Source organism: Rutilus rutilus, assembly GCF_951802725.1.
Source record: "Rutilus rutilus genome assembly, chromosome: 21".
Lineage (NCBI taxonomy): Eukaryota > Metazoa > Chordata > Actinopteri > Cypriniformes > Leuciscidae > Rutilus > Rutilus rutilus.
In genome coordinates, this window is record NC_140226.1 from 32812125 (window position 1) to 32827517 (window position 15393).

The 15393-nt window shown below is 38.1% G+C and overlaps 1 protein-coding gene across 2 annotated transcripts in view; it reads right to left on the reverse strand.

Annotated features, from left to right (window-relative positions):
- The window catches only part of sntg2 (syntrophin, gamma 2), a 78626-nt gene that overhangs the window by 31641 nt on the left and 31592 nt on the right, over nucleotides 1–15393 (reverse strand). For both annotated transcript variants that reach the window (XR_014625758.1, XM_084393581.1), the window contains exons 7-9: nucleotides 12669–12756; nucleotides 11019–11110; nucleotides 2039–2166 (exon numbers count right to left, since the gene is read on the reverse strand). Coding sequence is in view for 1 of the 2 variants with exons in the window: in XM_084393581.1 (XP_084249707.1) it covers nucleotides 2039–2166; nucleotides 11019–11110; nucleotides 12669–12756 (308 nt within the window). In the remaining variant the exon portion in view is untranslated. The remainder of the gene's footprint in view (nucleotides 1–2038; nucleotides 2167–11018; nucleotides 11111–12668; nucleotides 12757–15393) is intronic.

The following is a 15393-nucleotide window of genomic DNA, read 5'->3' on the forward strand; positions in this document are numbered from 1 at the left end:
GCTTTGTAAACACTAGTTCTGTTCTTCCTCCTACGTCACACTTGACCTTTCAATATGATTACATAATGTGTGACGCATCACAGCTAGTGCAAGAAGAGCATTTGTGGTTAAAAAGTATATAAATGTTTATTTTTTTATAAAATGACTGATGGTTTCACTAGATATGACTCGGCTGGGATCGTGTCGAGACTGTGAAGCTGCAGTGAAACATTTGGACCTTCAAACTGTTGGACCCCATTGAAGTCCATTATATGGAGAAAAATCCTGGAATGTTTTCCTCAAACACCTTCATTTCTTTTCCACTGAAGAAAGAAAGACATGAAAATCTTGGATGACGTGGGGGAGAGTAAATGATCAGGAAATTGAACTAGTGAACTAATCCTTTAATATCGAAAACTTTATTTTGATGCTCCTCAACAGACATTATACTGACTATAAGTAACCACACGTCAACTTATTCTACTAACCCGAACCTAACAGTCTACTAATACTCTAATGGGAGTAAGTTGACGTGTAGTTGAAAAGTTATAAAGTATCACCAAAACGTACAGTATTAAAATAATAAACCTTCCTATCCTTCAGCTGAACCATCATAATGCACCTTTAGATGCTGAAAACGTTTAAAAATGCATGCACTCGCTCAAAAATCCTTTAAATCAATCAAGGATTCATTCTCTGTGAAAACTTCTACTTCATAGTAAAGTTGACGTACAGAAAAACAAATCAATAACAGCAAAACATACTGTTTTTAACCTTGGAAAACCTGACATAAGAAACGAGAGTGAGAAAAATCTAATTTTTTGAAATGGAACAGTTTATTGAAACTTTAGATAGAATTAAAATAAATTGCATGTGTTTTTTGTTGAGCATCATATTTGATACATCAGGCTTTTATGGCTCATTTAGTATGATATAGTAAGAATATGAAGGGAGACTCAAACTGAGCAAAAATAATATGTATTTTGGTGCTGATATTTATATGACGAAAAAGAAAGATGAAATTCTGATGCTTGTAATGTAAATCAATGAGATCTTAATAACGGTATAACAGACTAGTGACATAAAATGCATTTAAATATCTTGTATAATAATGCTTAAAGTGAGTAAATTAAACTTACATTATCTTTAAAGTATCTTTAAAATTATATAACCTACATATGTGTTTTACATTCTTTCTGTGACTAGAAAACATCCCTACAGCTTCTGACAGTGAACAGCAGTGTTTTACTGTGGTATAAGAAGTGTTATTTTAACACCTCGGGGTTCAGGGGTTCAGGTTATCCTACATTAGGGTTATTAAACAACAGAAACTTAATAATCAAATGTAAAAATAAAACACTGCTTAGTTTTCACTGTATGAATTAAATATATACTGATTCTTATTAAAGCTACAAAAGTTATTCAGCCAAGAGCAGTGAGTGATTTTCTCTTTGTCTTTTGTTCATGACCCCAGTTATTGCAAGCCGTTGCGATATGCATATCACGATATATGCATTTGCGATATTTCGATAATTTCTGCTAATAATATGTCGACATGAATCAGGCGACTGAAGGCATGTGGCAGATTGTGTTCAACAAGTTTTGATCATGTTGATCATTTTCAGGCCTGAGAATTGCGTGCATCAAACATGATACAGCAGGCTTTATAGGGTTAAAATCAAAGCAAATGCACAGATTATGCATTCTGCCTAATTAAAGGATGAGAAACGAATCTCTCTGCTTTCCACCTGCTTGCAATCACAACCTTTGAGAGTTTTAAACTGGTTATTTATAGATGTCTTTTCTCTATGTGATCCGCTATCATTCCGCTTTCAATGGCAGCTGAGCCGAGTAAAGTCAGAGCCACTTCTTCTTCTCTGCGACCTGTGCTCCTCTCGCTGGTCCTGCATCGCTGACCTTTCCAGACACGGCATGCCGCTGCATAGATATTGGATTTAACATCCTCTCACCTAAATGAAAAATGCTTGCAAAACCAACATTGGGAGCGGGCGCGTGTCAAACCCTACAGCTCGTGCAGCGGCGCAGCGGATTACCGTACCTTAATTTATCGGTTCCAGCTTTGCGTCGAGAGATTCGAGCCATGAAGAGAGGGAGGGAGACGGCATCCAGCCAGCGTTTCTCATACTTTGGTTCATTAGCCGAAGGTGAGGAGGGCGACGACGGGGCCTAGATGGAATAAATGAGAGGGAGAGAGTGAGAGGGCAGAGCAGAAACATCTCGCTTTAGTGCCATCATCCGCTGCACTTTGATCACGATGCCAGCGGCCTCATAACAACCAAGAGTCCGCGGCGCTCCGACTACACCGATAATAACTCTGGCTCAACGGTATCCCGCAGTACTTTACAAATGAATGAGGATTACGGTCGCCTCGCAGAAATACAGGATATTTTCATGCACGCCATGAGAACATATTTTCTTACTTTGTCTTGTTTTCCAGTACAAATATCTAAAGGTTCTTAAAAGCAAGATATATTTTCTTAAGAATCAAAAGAATTTGATCAAATTAAAGTGTTGATGCTTAAAACAAGAAAAAAATCTGCCAATGAGGTATAATAGTAGACTTTTGCCCATCCACTTTTTCAGCGAAGTTGGTTCCAGAAGTATTTAGTTATTTATTTAGTTATTTTTCTCCCAGAGGGATTTCAAAAAAGTATTTATTAAAGCGTTAGTCATGAACCAAACCAACCAGCTACGAGGAGAATCACAAAATTACGAACTTTTCTTTTTGAAAATCGGACAAAAATACAAAGATATAAGACTGTGTACCTAATGGTTTTAGTGAGGGAAAGAACTACAATCCCATAATGCATTGCGAACAGCATAATAGAATTACAAAATAATAGAGAAATATAAAACTATTCATTTAAAACATGTTATCACATTGATTCATGGGAGTGGGCGGAGCTAAAGAAAACTTTTTGCTTGTTTCGACTCTGATTGGTGAATTTTCTGAACAGCATCATGGGAAATGTAGTTTATCATCACATTCTGCTGTTAAGCACGATTACTTTAAATCTAAGTTGAAATAACGCAGGCTAATAGAAGCAAGTACCATCGATTAACAACCTCGTAGCCCACAGTCTGTCTTTAAAGGTTTATAATTTATCGTTAAAAATCTATTTCCCTATGGAGATGACTTCCGGAACCCGACTGTTGTGCTCAGTTCAATGGGAAAACTTTTTATTTTTTATTTTTTCTGATTCCACTGGCAGATGTTTGTGTTTGTTTTCAAGGTCCCATTGCATGGATTATTTTATTATTTTAGAATGTTTCCTGGGGTGCCCTTATATTGTTAGTATGTTTTTTAGATAATTTTTTTTTATAATTTAGAAATAAAAGGCATATTTCCTAGCCTGATTTTAGCCTCTGATTTGAACGCTCTGTTTGAAGGGGCGTGACTGCTGTAAGACTTCAGTGTAAACGCCCACTGCTGTGATTGGCTGCTGTGAGACTTCAGTGTAAACGCCTACTGCTGTGATTGGCTGCTGTGAGACTTCAGTGTAAACGCTCACTGCTGTGATTGGCTGCTGTGAGACTTCAGTGTAAACGCTCACTGCTGTGATTGGCTGCTGTGAGACTTCAGTGTAAACGCTCACTGCTGTGATTGGCTGCTGTGAGACTTCAGTGTAAACGCCCACTGCTGTGATTGGCTGCTGTGAGACTTCGGTGTAAACGCCCACTGCTGTGATTGGCTGCTGTGAAACTTCAGTGTAAACGCCCACTGCTGTGATTGGCTGCTGTGAGACTTCAGTGTAAGCCTGTTGATCACGTGAATGAAGATCTTATCATTGCAACGCAGTTTCTGCACTCTCACTAAATGATTTCACCAATGCAAACATTATGTACGTACAGTAAGAGCTTCGTTGTGCAGCGTAACAGTGTCATTGATTTCATAACGAGTTTTGGCAAGTGTCCAGATAAACTCGCGCTGTGTGATTGACAGCTTGGGCGACTGGAAAGGGATTGTTCTTTGATCGCTATCTGTATATTAATCACAATTTAAGTAAGATTGTTTTCATCCTACTAAGAGAAACGACGTGAAGTTGATGGTTTAGTCACTGGCTTGATTTACTGATGCATAAACAGTATTGAACGACTTTGAGAGAAAGATTATCTGTCTGAACTTGAACAATTACACATCAGACATTCACATAACCCACTGGTTCTTCAGAGGCTCGGATGAAGGAACTAAAAAATACCTTTGTGTTCATTTGTACATCCAAACACTGAGCAACTGCCATGCTTCGCTCGTTTGCAAGCCATGATGTCTCTCGAAGAAAAATGATTCGGACGATGATTCGGCTGCGCAGTTCCGCCTGGCCTTGAACATGGGCTGGCATATGCACATTTTTGGAGGCGTACATATTAATGATCACGACTGTTGCGTCACAGTCGGTGTTATGTGGAGATTCGCCTATTTTTCAGGGGTGTTTTTCAAAAACGAGATTTAAATAAGAAGGAGAAAACAATGGTGTTTGAAAGACTCACTGTATGCCATGTCCATGTACTGAACTCTTGTTATTTAACTATGCCAAGATAAATTCAATTTCAGATTCTAGGGCACCTTTAAGCATACATTTTTCATAAAACAAGACTTAGAAACTGTAGTTTTGCTTGTTAAGTAAATGTATCTTAATTAGGAAAACAAGACAAAAACACTAAGATTTGAAACTTGGCAGAAAGACGACGAAAGTCTAAAGCAGAGGAACGTTTCAGCCACTGTAAACTCTAAAGTCAGCTTCCTAATGCTGCAAACGCTGCTGGGAACCCATACAGATTAAGCTTGTCAAGTCCACAGTTTATAGTCTTCAAAATGTGCGTCACATTTGTACGTGACTCACTTCAACAGCAAAATCCCATAAGTCATATCGGCATTAACATAATATTATGCATGACATGCGTGAATCTCTCGGATGCAAATAATCGGTGAGGTCGGTAAGCTTATAAATCTCCTAGTATCAAATCAAAATCATAATATTTTTCTGCAAAACATATCAGTACAGGCGCAGTGCGCTTAAGATGAGGATATAGATTTTTTGAGGTGTTCCTGACCTTGCTTCTAGAAGCAACATATTTTAGGTTTATATAAAAACTTGAAGAGGGGAAAATGCAACTTGAAGTGTTTTTAAAACCCTTTCACGTATCCTACAGTAGAAGTTTCTTTTCACTTTAGACAGTTTGAAAAAAAAAAACTATCAACCTGCCAGAACAATAAAAATGCATACAATCAATAACATATGCAAACCCTTTAAATATTAAGAAAAATTACCAAAACACACAATAAAATTACTAAAACTAACTAAAATTTAAATTGCACATGCAAGCACTACTGACATTTTCAGAGATATTTTTCCTGTACAAGACACTTTTTAGCATAATTAGCTCTGACTGGATTCTTTCACTTGTGGCTGAATTCTCAAGCCATCATCAATTACATGTGAAGCTCTTTCTCCACTCATACTCTCCACTCTGCTGTTTATTCAGGATGAGGCTGGGTAATTAAACTTGATTTGACTTTCATGTTGCGCTGCACTAGACGACACTGAATGAAATATCGCAGGCGTGTCAGGATGGATGAGACTGACAGAGCGTCTCTCACGAGGAGCCAAACAACAGCTCTTCATAAACCTCCAGATACAACAACAGACAAAATACACTATTTCCCAGATAAAAACAGGCCCAAATACTATTGGCTTGCTCTTGAAAGATGGTGTTCAAAATACTTAGTTTTGAGTTTTATATTGTGTAGCTCTCCTGCTAACTGGCTAACTCACGTTATCACTGTCTTACTGAAATACTTCTGCTAATCAGTTTGTGGGCCACTATTACCTATAACTGTGTCTATTAATGCAGACTGTCTGTCGTTCTCACTACTTTGAGGAAAGATTAATCATGGAGCAAGATTTGTTTTACGTTTATGTTACACCAGTCATTCACGCTAGAGCTCGGCTAATGTATACATTGCATACATGCACTGTTATTGATAGAGTTTCCACGTGTTCACCGCAATATGTTACTAAAATACTCGGTAAATAAATTAGCACAAGTAAAATAATCGGTTTGTTGATGGACATGCACTTGTTAATGCTGATGATGAAGAATTACAGTTGTAACATCTCATAATGAACCTCAAAATGAGTAGTGTATCACTGAGAAACACTAAGTCCTGCTCGAGTCGTCCTTGCGATGGAGGTTCGGGTTGAATAACTAGTTCTTCCAGTGTTTTATCATCGGACTCGCGTTCGCATTGATATGGTTAAATCGACGTCATTGTTTGTTACTGTCTTTAGTTTACAGTGTAGGAAGCCTCAGTACAGCTGACATTGTAATGGCAATGGACATTTTTGTTTTCGACGCGCTGTACGTGGTAAACCAATCACAACAGACTGAGCTGTCTGGCCAATCAGAGCAGAGTACCTCGCGGAGAGGCGGGATTTAGAGAGATTGATTCATCTGACGAGTCGTTTGAGAATCATTGAAAATGTGGTGATGTGCAAATGTATATTATGAGGAAATCAAACAGTTTTTTGACCTTTGATGCATGTAAACCTGTTGTAGGAGACTCCAAAGCAACATTAGGAAACTTTAAAATAGCATAATAGGGGCACTTTAATTACATAAATACCTTATCAAAACAAGTAGTTCGACCGTTTTCGCAGCACAAATATGTGGAGTATGTAAACATTCAAGTAGAGTTGGTACAATCAAACTACTAGTATTCATTTTTTATTTTTTTATTTTAGTATATTTACCTTTTTTTTTTTTTTTTGGCAAAAATAGCTGCTACACTAATTATTTGCATGTAAATGAAAAAATGCTAGAGCAGCAGCCCGTCGGCCGATGAAAGCGAAACACTGTCAATCAGCTCAATGTCACAGCAGCCTGGAGGAGACGACGAGCTCCGAGAATTATAATCACCTGCAGGCAACCAGCTCAACCACTACAAGAGGATTAGAAGAAAAAAAACTAATTTGAAGAACACAGGGAAAAAGCACAAATATTGTCGACTCAGCAGTCAGGAGAGCCCTGCATGTGTTTTTGCACATTTCCATGCCTGGCAAAGACAGAGAGAGAGTCAATAGAAGAAAAGAATTCATCTGTTTACGGTAATTGGATACACTGGCTGCCATTCAATGTTTAATAATGAAGTATATTTCTAGGAAAAAAGGCCATTCTTCCCATGTTTTTGTCGGAAAAGGATGCCTCTAGGACAACTTCATTAAAACAAACTCTTCTGCTCCTGGAACGCACTCTCATTTACACAGAACTGATAAATGAGCTGGTCTGAACACACCATGGTGACCACTGTGTTGTATGTTAAGGCAAACATCACCATAACTATTTCTACCAGAAAGACTCGGAAGAATAAATACTGTGACAATTATACATTTATTAACAGCCCAGCAAGCAATAAAGTTCTTTGGCGTAGGCCCCGTCCGTAGCTCGCAATCTGAGGGTCCGGACTCTGCATATCCTGCCTGAAGACAAAGGCAGGGGCACAGCCGACCCCCTGTGAGGTATGGGAAGGGACCATCCTGGTGGTGGTGGTGGTGGGGAGGATGGAGGGAAGAATCCATCTTGGAGGTGGTGGGGAGGATGGAGGTGAATGGAAGCGTCAGCATCTGCGAACTCAAACGTGTGTAGGTACCAATCTTTTATACCACAAGTATTAGAATGTGATTGGATAGATGAGAAGGTAAAGTGACGTAACAATTGAGTCTTCCCGGCAGAACTTATGCTTACACTGAAGGAGGAACGCAAGCCATAAGAATATCAGAGAGTCTTTTCACTTGAGACAGTAAGAAACCACACAGAACACACTAGCAACCCCTTAGAAACATCCTGGCAAACACCAAGAACACACCATAGCAACCCCATAGCAACGTCCTGGCAAACACCTAGAACATCCTATAGCAACCCCATAACAACGCCCTGGCAGACACCCAGAACACCCTATAGCAACCCCATAGTAACGTCCTAGAAAACACCCAGAACACCCCATAGCAACGCCCTGGCAAACACACAGAATACCATAGCAACCCCATATCAATGTCCTGGCAAACACCCACAACACCCTAGAAACCCCATAGAAATGTCCTGGCAAACACCCAGAACATCCTATAGCAAACCAATAGCAACGTCCTGGGGAACACCCTATAGCAACGCCCTGGCAAACACCCAGAATACCCTAGCAACCCCATAGCAATGTCCTGGCAACCACCCAGAACATCCTATTGCAACCCCATCGCAACGTCCTGGCAACCACCCAGAACATCCCATTGCAACCTCATAGCAACATCCTGGCAAACACCCAGAACATCCTATAGCAACCCCATAGCAACGTCCTGGCAAACACCCAGAACATCCTATTGCAACCCCATCGCAACATCCTGGCAACCACCCAGAACATCCCATTGCTACCTCATAGCAACATCCTGGCAAACACCCAGAACATCCTATAGCAACCCCATAGCAACGTCCTGGCAAACACCCAGAACATCCAATTGCAACCCCATAGCAACATCTTGGCAACCACCCAGAACATCCTATAGCAACCCCATAGCAACATCCTGGCAACCACCCAGAACATCCCATTGCAACCCCATAGCAACGTCCTGGCAACCACCCAGAACATTCTATAGCAGGGGTTCAGCTCCAGGGTTTAGCTCCAACCTTGATCAAACTCTCCTGCTGTAACTTTCTAGTTACCCTGAAGACTTTGATTATCTTGATTGATTAGGTTTGACCTCATAGGCCAGAATGGAGAACTCCTGCTCTACAGCATCACGGTAGCAGCAAAAAGTCTATTTAATGACTATAATCAGCAACATTTCTGAGCTCTGTTCTATTTATAGACTGCCTTTCGGTCGCATCCAACACCGAAATCTTGATTTGTCAGCACTCAGAGATTGAATTTCACATCTTCAGCCCTCGCTCACATTGCGCTGAGGCGTGAATGGATTTTCAGAGGCTGTATGCAGATCTCAGAGCTTCACTTGCAGAGGTCTGAAGCTTCACCTGCTGACACGAGTCTTACTGTCACATTAATGTGATGCATGTGAATCTCAGAGAGTTCCTGTAGTGTGTGAGCAGATCGAGTGAGACGTCTGCCTTACCTTTGCTCTCTGGTTTGAATAAGAAAGTGACCTGTGACTTAATGAGACGCAGCGTGTTCTTTCAGATATCCTCACTCCGTCAGGTCCAGTGGCTGCCGCACTGTATTAACTTTACTTGACAATGATCTTTGAAGGTCAGAATGAGATACATGACCTCTATATGCTGCTTGAACGGGCTGTCGGTGCACTTGAGGCTTCTTTTTAGGACAATAGTGTTTTGGATGGGAACTAGCACTAGTAAAAGACTCCTACACCTTCAAGTCTCAATGATATTTTAGGGCCTGATGCACTAGACTTGGCTTGGTTTAAAGGGGCAATAAGTTACAACTTACACACTACTAAATATTTTTATGTTGCACCATTAAACTTAGTTGAAACGTAGCTATGTATAAACTAAATATTAACAGAAGCCTCCAACCAGGAGTGACAGATGGAATACAATAGCAGATTGATTGAATTGCATCAATAAGCTCATGTTTTAACTGATATTTACACTTGTTTGCATTTTTAAAGGGGTCTTATTCTGCTTTCACATGTTCCTCTTTCTTTAGTGTGTAATGATGCTGTTTGAGCATGAAAAAGCTCCAGTTCTTCTCTATATCAGTGTCAGTGTTTCTGAACTCCTGAAACGCCTCCATTGTAGTCTCGAGTTTCTTCCGGGAACGAACACGTCACAATATTCCTCATTTAAATAATTCATACGCAGAATAAAGGGGCGGGGCCTGGTTGAGTTAGTTAGTAGTGTGTTAAACTGGCAGTTATGGTAAGGGGCGGGACATTTCCCAAACACACTCGAAGCGCTCGACCAATCACAACACACTGATCCGGCCGACCAATCAGAGCACAGTGTGCTTTTCAGAAGGAGGGGCTTCATAGAGACAGGAACTAAACAGAGCGTTACGGACAGACTGGGAAGAGAGGAGCTGCAACAATGGAGAATATGAGGAAAATAAGGTGTTTCTACACATAAAATATATCTAGAGGCCGGTTATTGAGCAATCGGTTATTGGTGCCGATTAATTGGAGAAACCGATCAATCAGTCGACCTCTAGTCAGAGGTCACTCTTCCGCCAGAACTAGACTTGCGTACGGCCGTTACCGGAGGCCAGTGATTATAGTTTCTAAAGTTATAAATATGGATATTTTTCTTACACAAACGCATTGCTTTGCTTCGGAAGGCCTTTATTAACCCCTGGAGTCGTATGGATTGCTTTTATGATGGATGGATGTGCTTTTGGGGGCTTCAAAATCTCAGGCTCCATTCATTCCCATTATAAAGCTTGGAAGAGCCAGGATATTTTTTAATATAACTCCGATTGTGTTTGGCTGAAAGAAGAAAGTCATACTCACATAGGATGGCTTGAGTGTGAGTAAATTATGGGAGGATTTTCATTTTTGGGTGAACTATCCCTCTAAGCTTGAAACAAGAACAAATTGCTGCCAATGGGGTCAGAAAAATAAACTTAATTCTAAACGGAGAACAAGTAATAAAAAAAATGTTTTACCCCACTGGCAGAAATTTGTTCTTGTTTTGAGCATAAACTCATTTCATTTTGATACATTTTTCATAAAACAAAACTTAACATCTTATGTTATTTCACTTCTCAAGTAAATGTATCTAAGAATTTAAGAATGTTTAGATGTTTGTGCTGGAAAACAAGACAAAAAATACTGAGTAAGAATTTTTTTTTTTCTTTTTTGTAGTGTATAGGGGTTTGTTCAAATCACTAAACCTAATTATGAGCAAAAATAATAGTGACGCTGGAGTGCATGGAGTCAGTTCCAGCTCTCTATCTGAGAAAGGCATTTCCAGCCTGATTCTGTCATCCGTCTCACTTTCGAGGATTATGAATAAGCTCCTTAACACAAGTGATGCTCGCGACGATACAAAAGGTGACTTACCGTGTTGCTCGAGTTCCCATTTAAATGCAAACCACTGTCGAAAAGCGGCGAGGACGCTCTGCTACTCTGACCGCTGGACGGTCCGGGTGAACCTGAGGAAACAGGGCAGATTAGTATATATTCTATATAAAGCAGAGCTCATGCTGTGTGCAAATCGACTCTGGTGGCGCTGCACTTCTAAATCCCAGAGATATGACGTGCATTAGCTTGGCAAGCCGCTTTCTAGGTTGTCACGATGCCATGGACACTAAAGTCACAGGAGATTATGGCTAAGGTGAGTGTGAAATGCACAAGACGCAGGAGTTCTGACACGGGCATCACTGGAAAATGCAGAGCGCAAAAAGTGCATTTCATGCAGAGACGCTGCTCTGAAAGCTCTTTCTGTTGAAGCACAGATACAGTATATCTTCAGTTCAGTCCCGAGAGATTCACCTGCCTTCACTTCTGACTCTCAAACTCCTACTCATAGGTGCAATGTGATGTGCTTTAAAGCCGTTTTAGTCTGCAATAATTGGATGTCTTGGACAAATTCATATTTTCTTTGTCACTTCACGACAAGCGCAGGATGCTTTCCAGAACTGGTATTGCGAAGAGCAATAGTGCAAAGGTTGTGCATCAAGTGTGTAACTGACAGTGTTGCTATTCTCAAATAAAACTAAAACCATTAAACATATTTGTTTTAAGTAAAAAAAAAAAAATCTTTTAACTATTAAAATATTAAGAAAATGATGAAAGCTGTGCCAATTTTCTTCAGATTTTATTTAATTTTTCCAAAATTATTCAAAAATGTTTTGTTTTTTACTCAAAAAATTAGATGCCTACTATCAAATAAATGAGGCCTATGAATAATCAGATGCAAATATAAAAATAAAACCAGTCCTAATTGAAAGAGAACAAGTGGACAAAAAGATTGAATCCAAGATTGGGTGAAAATATGGTATAATGAGTGATCTATAAGCAATTTTTTATAGGCCGGTCATTTTTGACCGGGAACACCACAAGTGTGACTATGTGCCATATTTTTTACAAAACAAAAGTTTCAAAACAAAATTCCTGGTGAAACATTAGAGTAGACTAGTGTGATCAACAATACCAATTTTCTTCAGATTTTATTTAATATTTCCAAAATTTTTTTTTTTTTTTTTTTTAATTACTCAAAAAATGAAATGCCTACTCTCAAATAAATGAGGCCTATGATTATTCAGATGCAAATCAAAATATAAAACCAGTCCTAATTGAAAGAGAACATGTTGACAAAAAGATTGAATCCAAGATTGGGTGAAAATATGGTATAATGAGTGATTTATAAGCTATTTTTTATAGGCCGGTCATTTTTGACCGGGAACACCACAGGTGTTATAGGGTTTTGAACACCACATGAGGGTTAAATCAATGTTGACTACATAACTATAAAATAGGCTATCTGATTAAATAGACTATTTTTTTGCATTATTTGTGTATTTTTAAAGTTAGCTATCAGAATCAATTGTGAGTCTTGCATGCAAAATGCAGCATTTCCGAGCATCAAAATCCCTCACTAATGAGGTTGCATTTCCGTTAGGATGCTTCCTAAGAAGGGCGCAGTACGGCAGCTCTCTAGGTTTAGTAGCAGAGAGTTTAGTAGATGTGAAGTGTTCTGGCCAAACCTACCTAATGGGAGTTTTAAGAAGGCCGGCGCTTCCCTGAGGTAACGTACAGTGATGGTGACTTCGTCCCCTGCCGTTCGCAAAAGATGAACCTGCAACGAGGCAGAGAGAGAAATTATCCTTTTGACGTCGTGATGAGAAGATGTGCTCGAGGAAAGACTTCTGAACTGCATTTCAATGACCGTTTCACACCTAATTGAGTTGAGGAGCCTCAACATTTGAATTAAATCAACTGTGTGCAATCAGCATGTAATCTCTTTTAGAGATTTCTCATGAGTTATTATTTCAGTAAGAGACTCTCGGCTGGAGCGGCAGACCATCAAGTGTTGGGTTCAGGTGGACTAACAGCTCCTCTGACAAACAGTTCACCGGCAGGGTCTGGTATATCTTCAGATTTCATCATACCAATCCCAAACTATTTTGGCATCAGAACCTCTTTGACCTAAAAATACACTGAAAATAAATTCTGTGCTAAATTTCACAATTGCAACGAAATACAGTGTCTTTTTTTAAGTCCCCCTGAGATTTTAAGTATTATATATATATATATATATATATATATATAACACATTTGCATGTTGTAACTATTGTCGGTTATAAATTACAAAGACATTTAGAAGTAGAAAGACTGAAAGAGTATTTTCTTGTAAAATATACTAATTTAATTTTTAGTGCATTTTCAGATTTAAAAAATTTTAAAAATTTAAGATTTTAAAAATTTTCATTTTCATTTATAAATTGCTAGTAAATTTCAAAATTACAAAGACATTTTGAAGTAGAAAGACAGAAAGAGTATTTTCTTATAAAATGTACTCCAATAATCTTCAAACAAATCATTTTAACAGTATGTTCTTGAAGTTCCCTTGAAATTAAGTTAATAATTCAATAATTTAACAGCACATTTTCAATTACTGTATAAAATGCTAGTAAATTTCACAAATAATTACAAAGAAATTTTGTTGTGGAAAAACTGAAATATAATTTTCTTGTAACGCATTTTCATTTAATCTTCAAAAATTAATTTTTAGTGTATTTTCTAAAAAGTCCTCCTGAAATTTTATTAAATTTCAATAATTTAACAACGTATTTGCATGTTCACGCTTCTCTGATGTCGGGTCACATGACATGCATGTGAACAAATAAAAAAATATAGTAAGTGTTTTATTTGATTGTGTTTATTTTTAAATGATGTATTTTAATTTTACATTTATATTATTTAATGAATTATTAGAATTGGGAAACCCTGATCTAACACATAACATGATTTAGTGGCTTCTAAATAACATCTTATCACTTTTATACAACACATTTTACAACCCGACGAGAAAAAAAAGGGGTGAAATTTATTTTCTCCATTAGAAACTGATGTGAAGCTGCAAAGCATGTTTCATAACAGAAGTCTGAATGCAAGGACTTTTGAAGGAATTCTGATTTCATGTTGACTTTCATATAGACTTCATTTGATCATAACCACAGCAAGAAAAGTTACTTCATTTAACATATCTGAGTTTTCCTCTGATGAAAACATGACACACTTGTGCAACATTTCCACAGAGAGGAAACCAAGAACTTGCCAAGAAACCCTGTGTGTGTGTGTGTGTGTGTGTTTGTGCGATCCAAAAACTCAAGATGCCTTCGATCTAAAGCCCTGTTTACACACACAGACATTAATCGTTAGAGGTCGAAACCAGAACATTCATTTAAACAAGCAATTTTGTTTTAAAACTAGATTATAAAATGTAGAATTATGTGTCGAATCCGTCAATGATAATTACCATGCACCAAAATAAACTGAAATAGTGTTAACAAATCAAATAAGAACTGAGTTGTAAATAAACATTCAAATTGCACATTAGGCCGTTTTTATATCAACCTTTACAATTATGTTTAAATTCAATGTGGAAGACGAAATAATGAAGAACATGTTAAGTAAAAATATAAAGTGCATGTTTTATGAAAATGCTCCTCTCTATATTATGTAAATCAATCGATTTTATGGACAATGAACGGCTTTCCTGAGGTAAATGTAACGTTAAGTTACATATTGTTTACAAGCTGTTTTATTGACGCCTTTCCAGTTTTGAAACACTGCAACTAAACAATTACATGATGCATTTCAGTAAGTTGTACGGTTTGATACTTTTTCCACCGGTCCACAGATTATACAGTGGCCAGTTTCATAAACAGCAACTGATCTCATCTTTGACGATCATCTCTTGAGATTGGTCTCGCATCTCAAACATGCTCTACCACCTCCAGTGTGTAAAGATACCCCAGAGGAAAACTCGCATTGTTCTTTCATTACTCTGGAGATTTGTAATTATTCTTCAGTGAAGCATCAACTTTGTCTCAGGCGTTTCTCCTAAAATAACTTTGAAGGAAAAAAAGAGAGAAATGAAAACAAGGCGACACTGAAATGTCATTGTGAACGTAAAGAAATGAACTAATACTTCCGCAGTTATTAAAAAAAAGTTCATTTCAACATTCTTCACATCAAATGTTCTGTTAACATTAGTTAATGCACTGTGAACTAACATGAACAAACAATGAACAGTTGAATTTGTATAAAACAACATTAACAAAGATTAATAAATACCGTAAGAATATATCGCTCATCGTTGGTTCATGTTAGCGAACGGGACCTTATTTGTAAAAGGAGTATAGAGTGAAAATTAATAGCAGGTTTAATCATTTGATCTTGGAGGAATTTGATGAGAAATGTTTGAGCT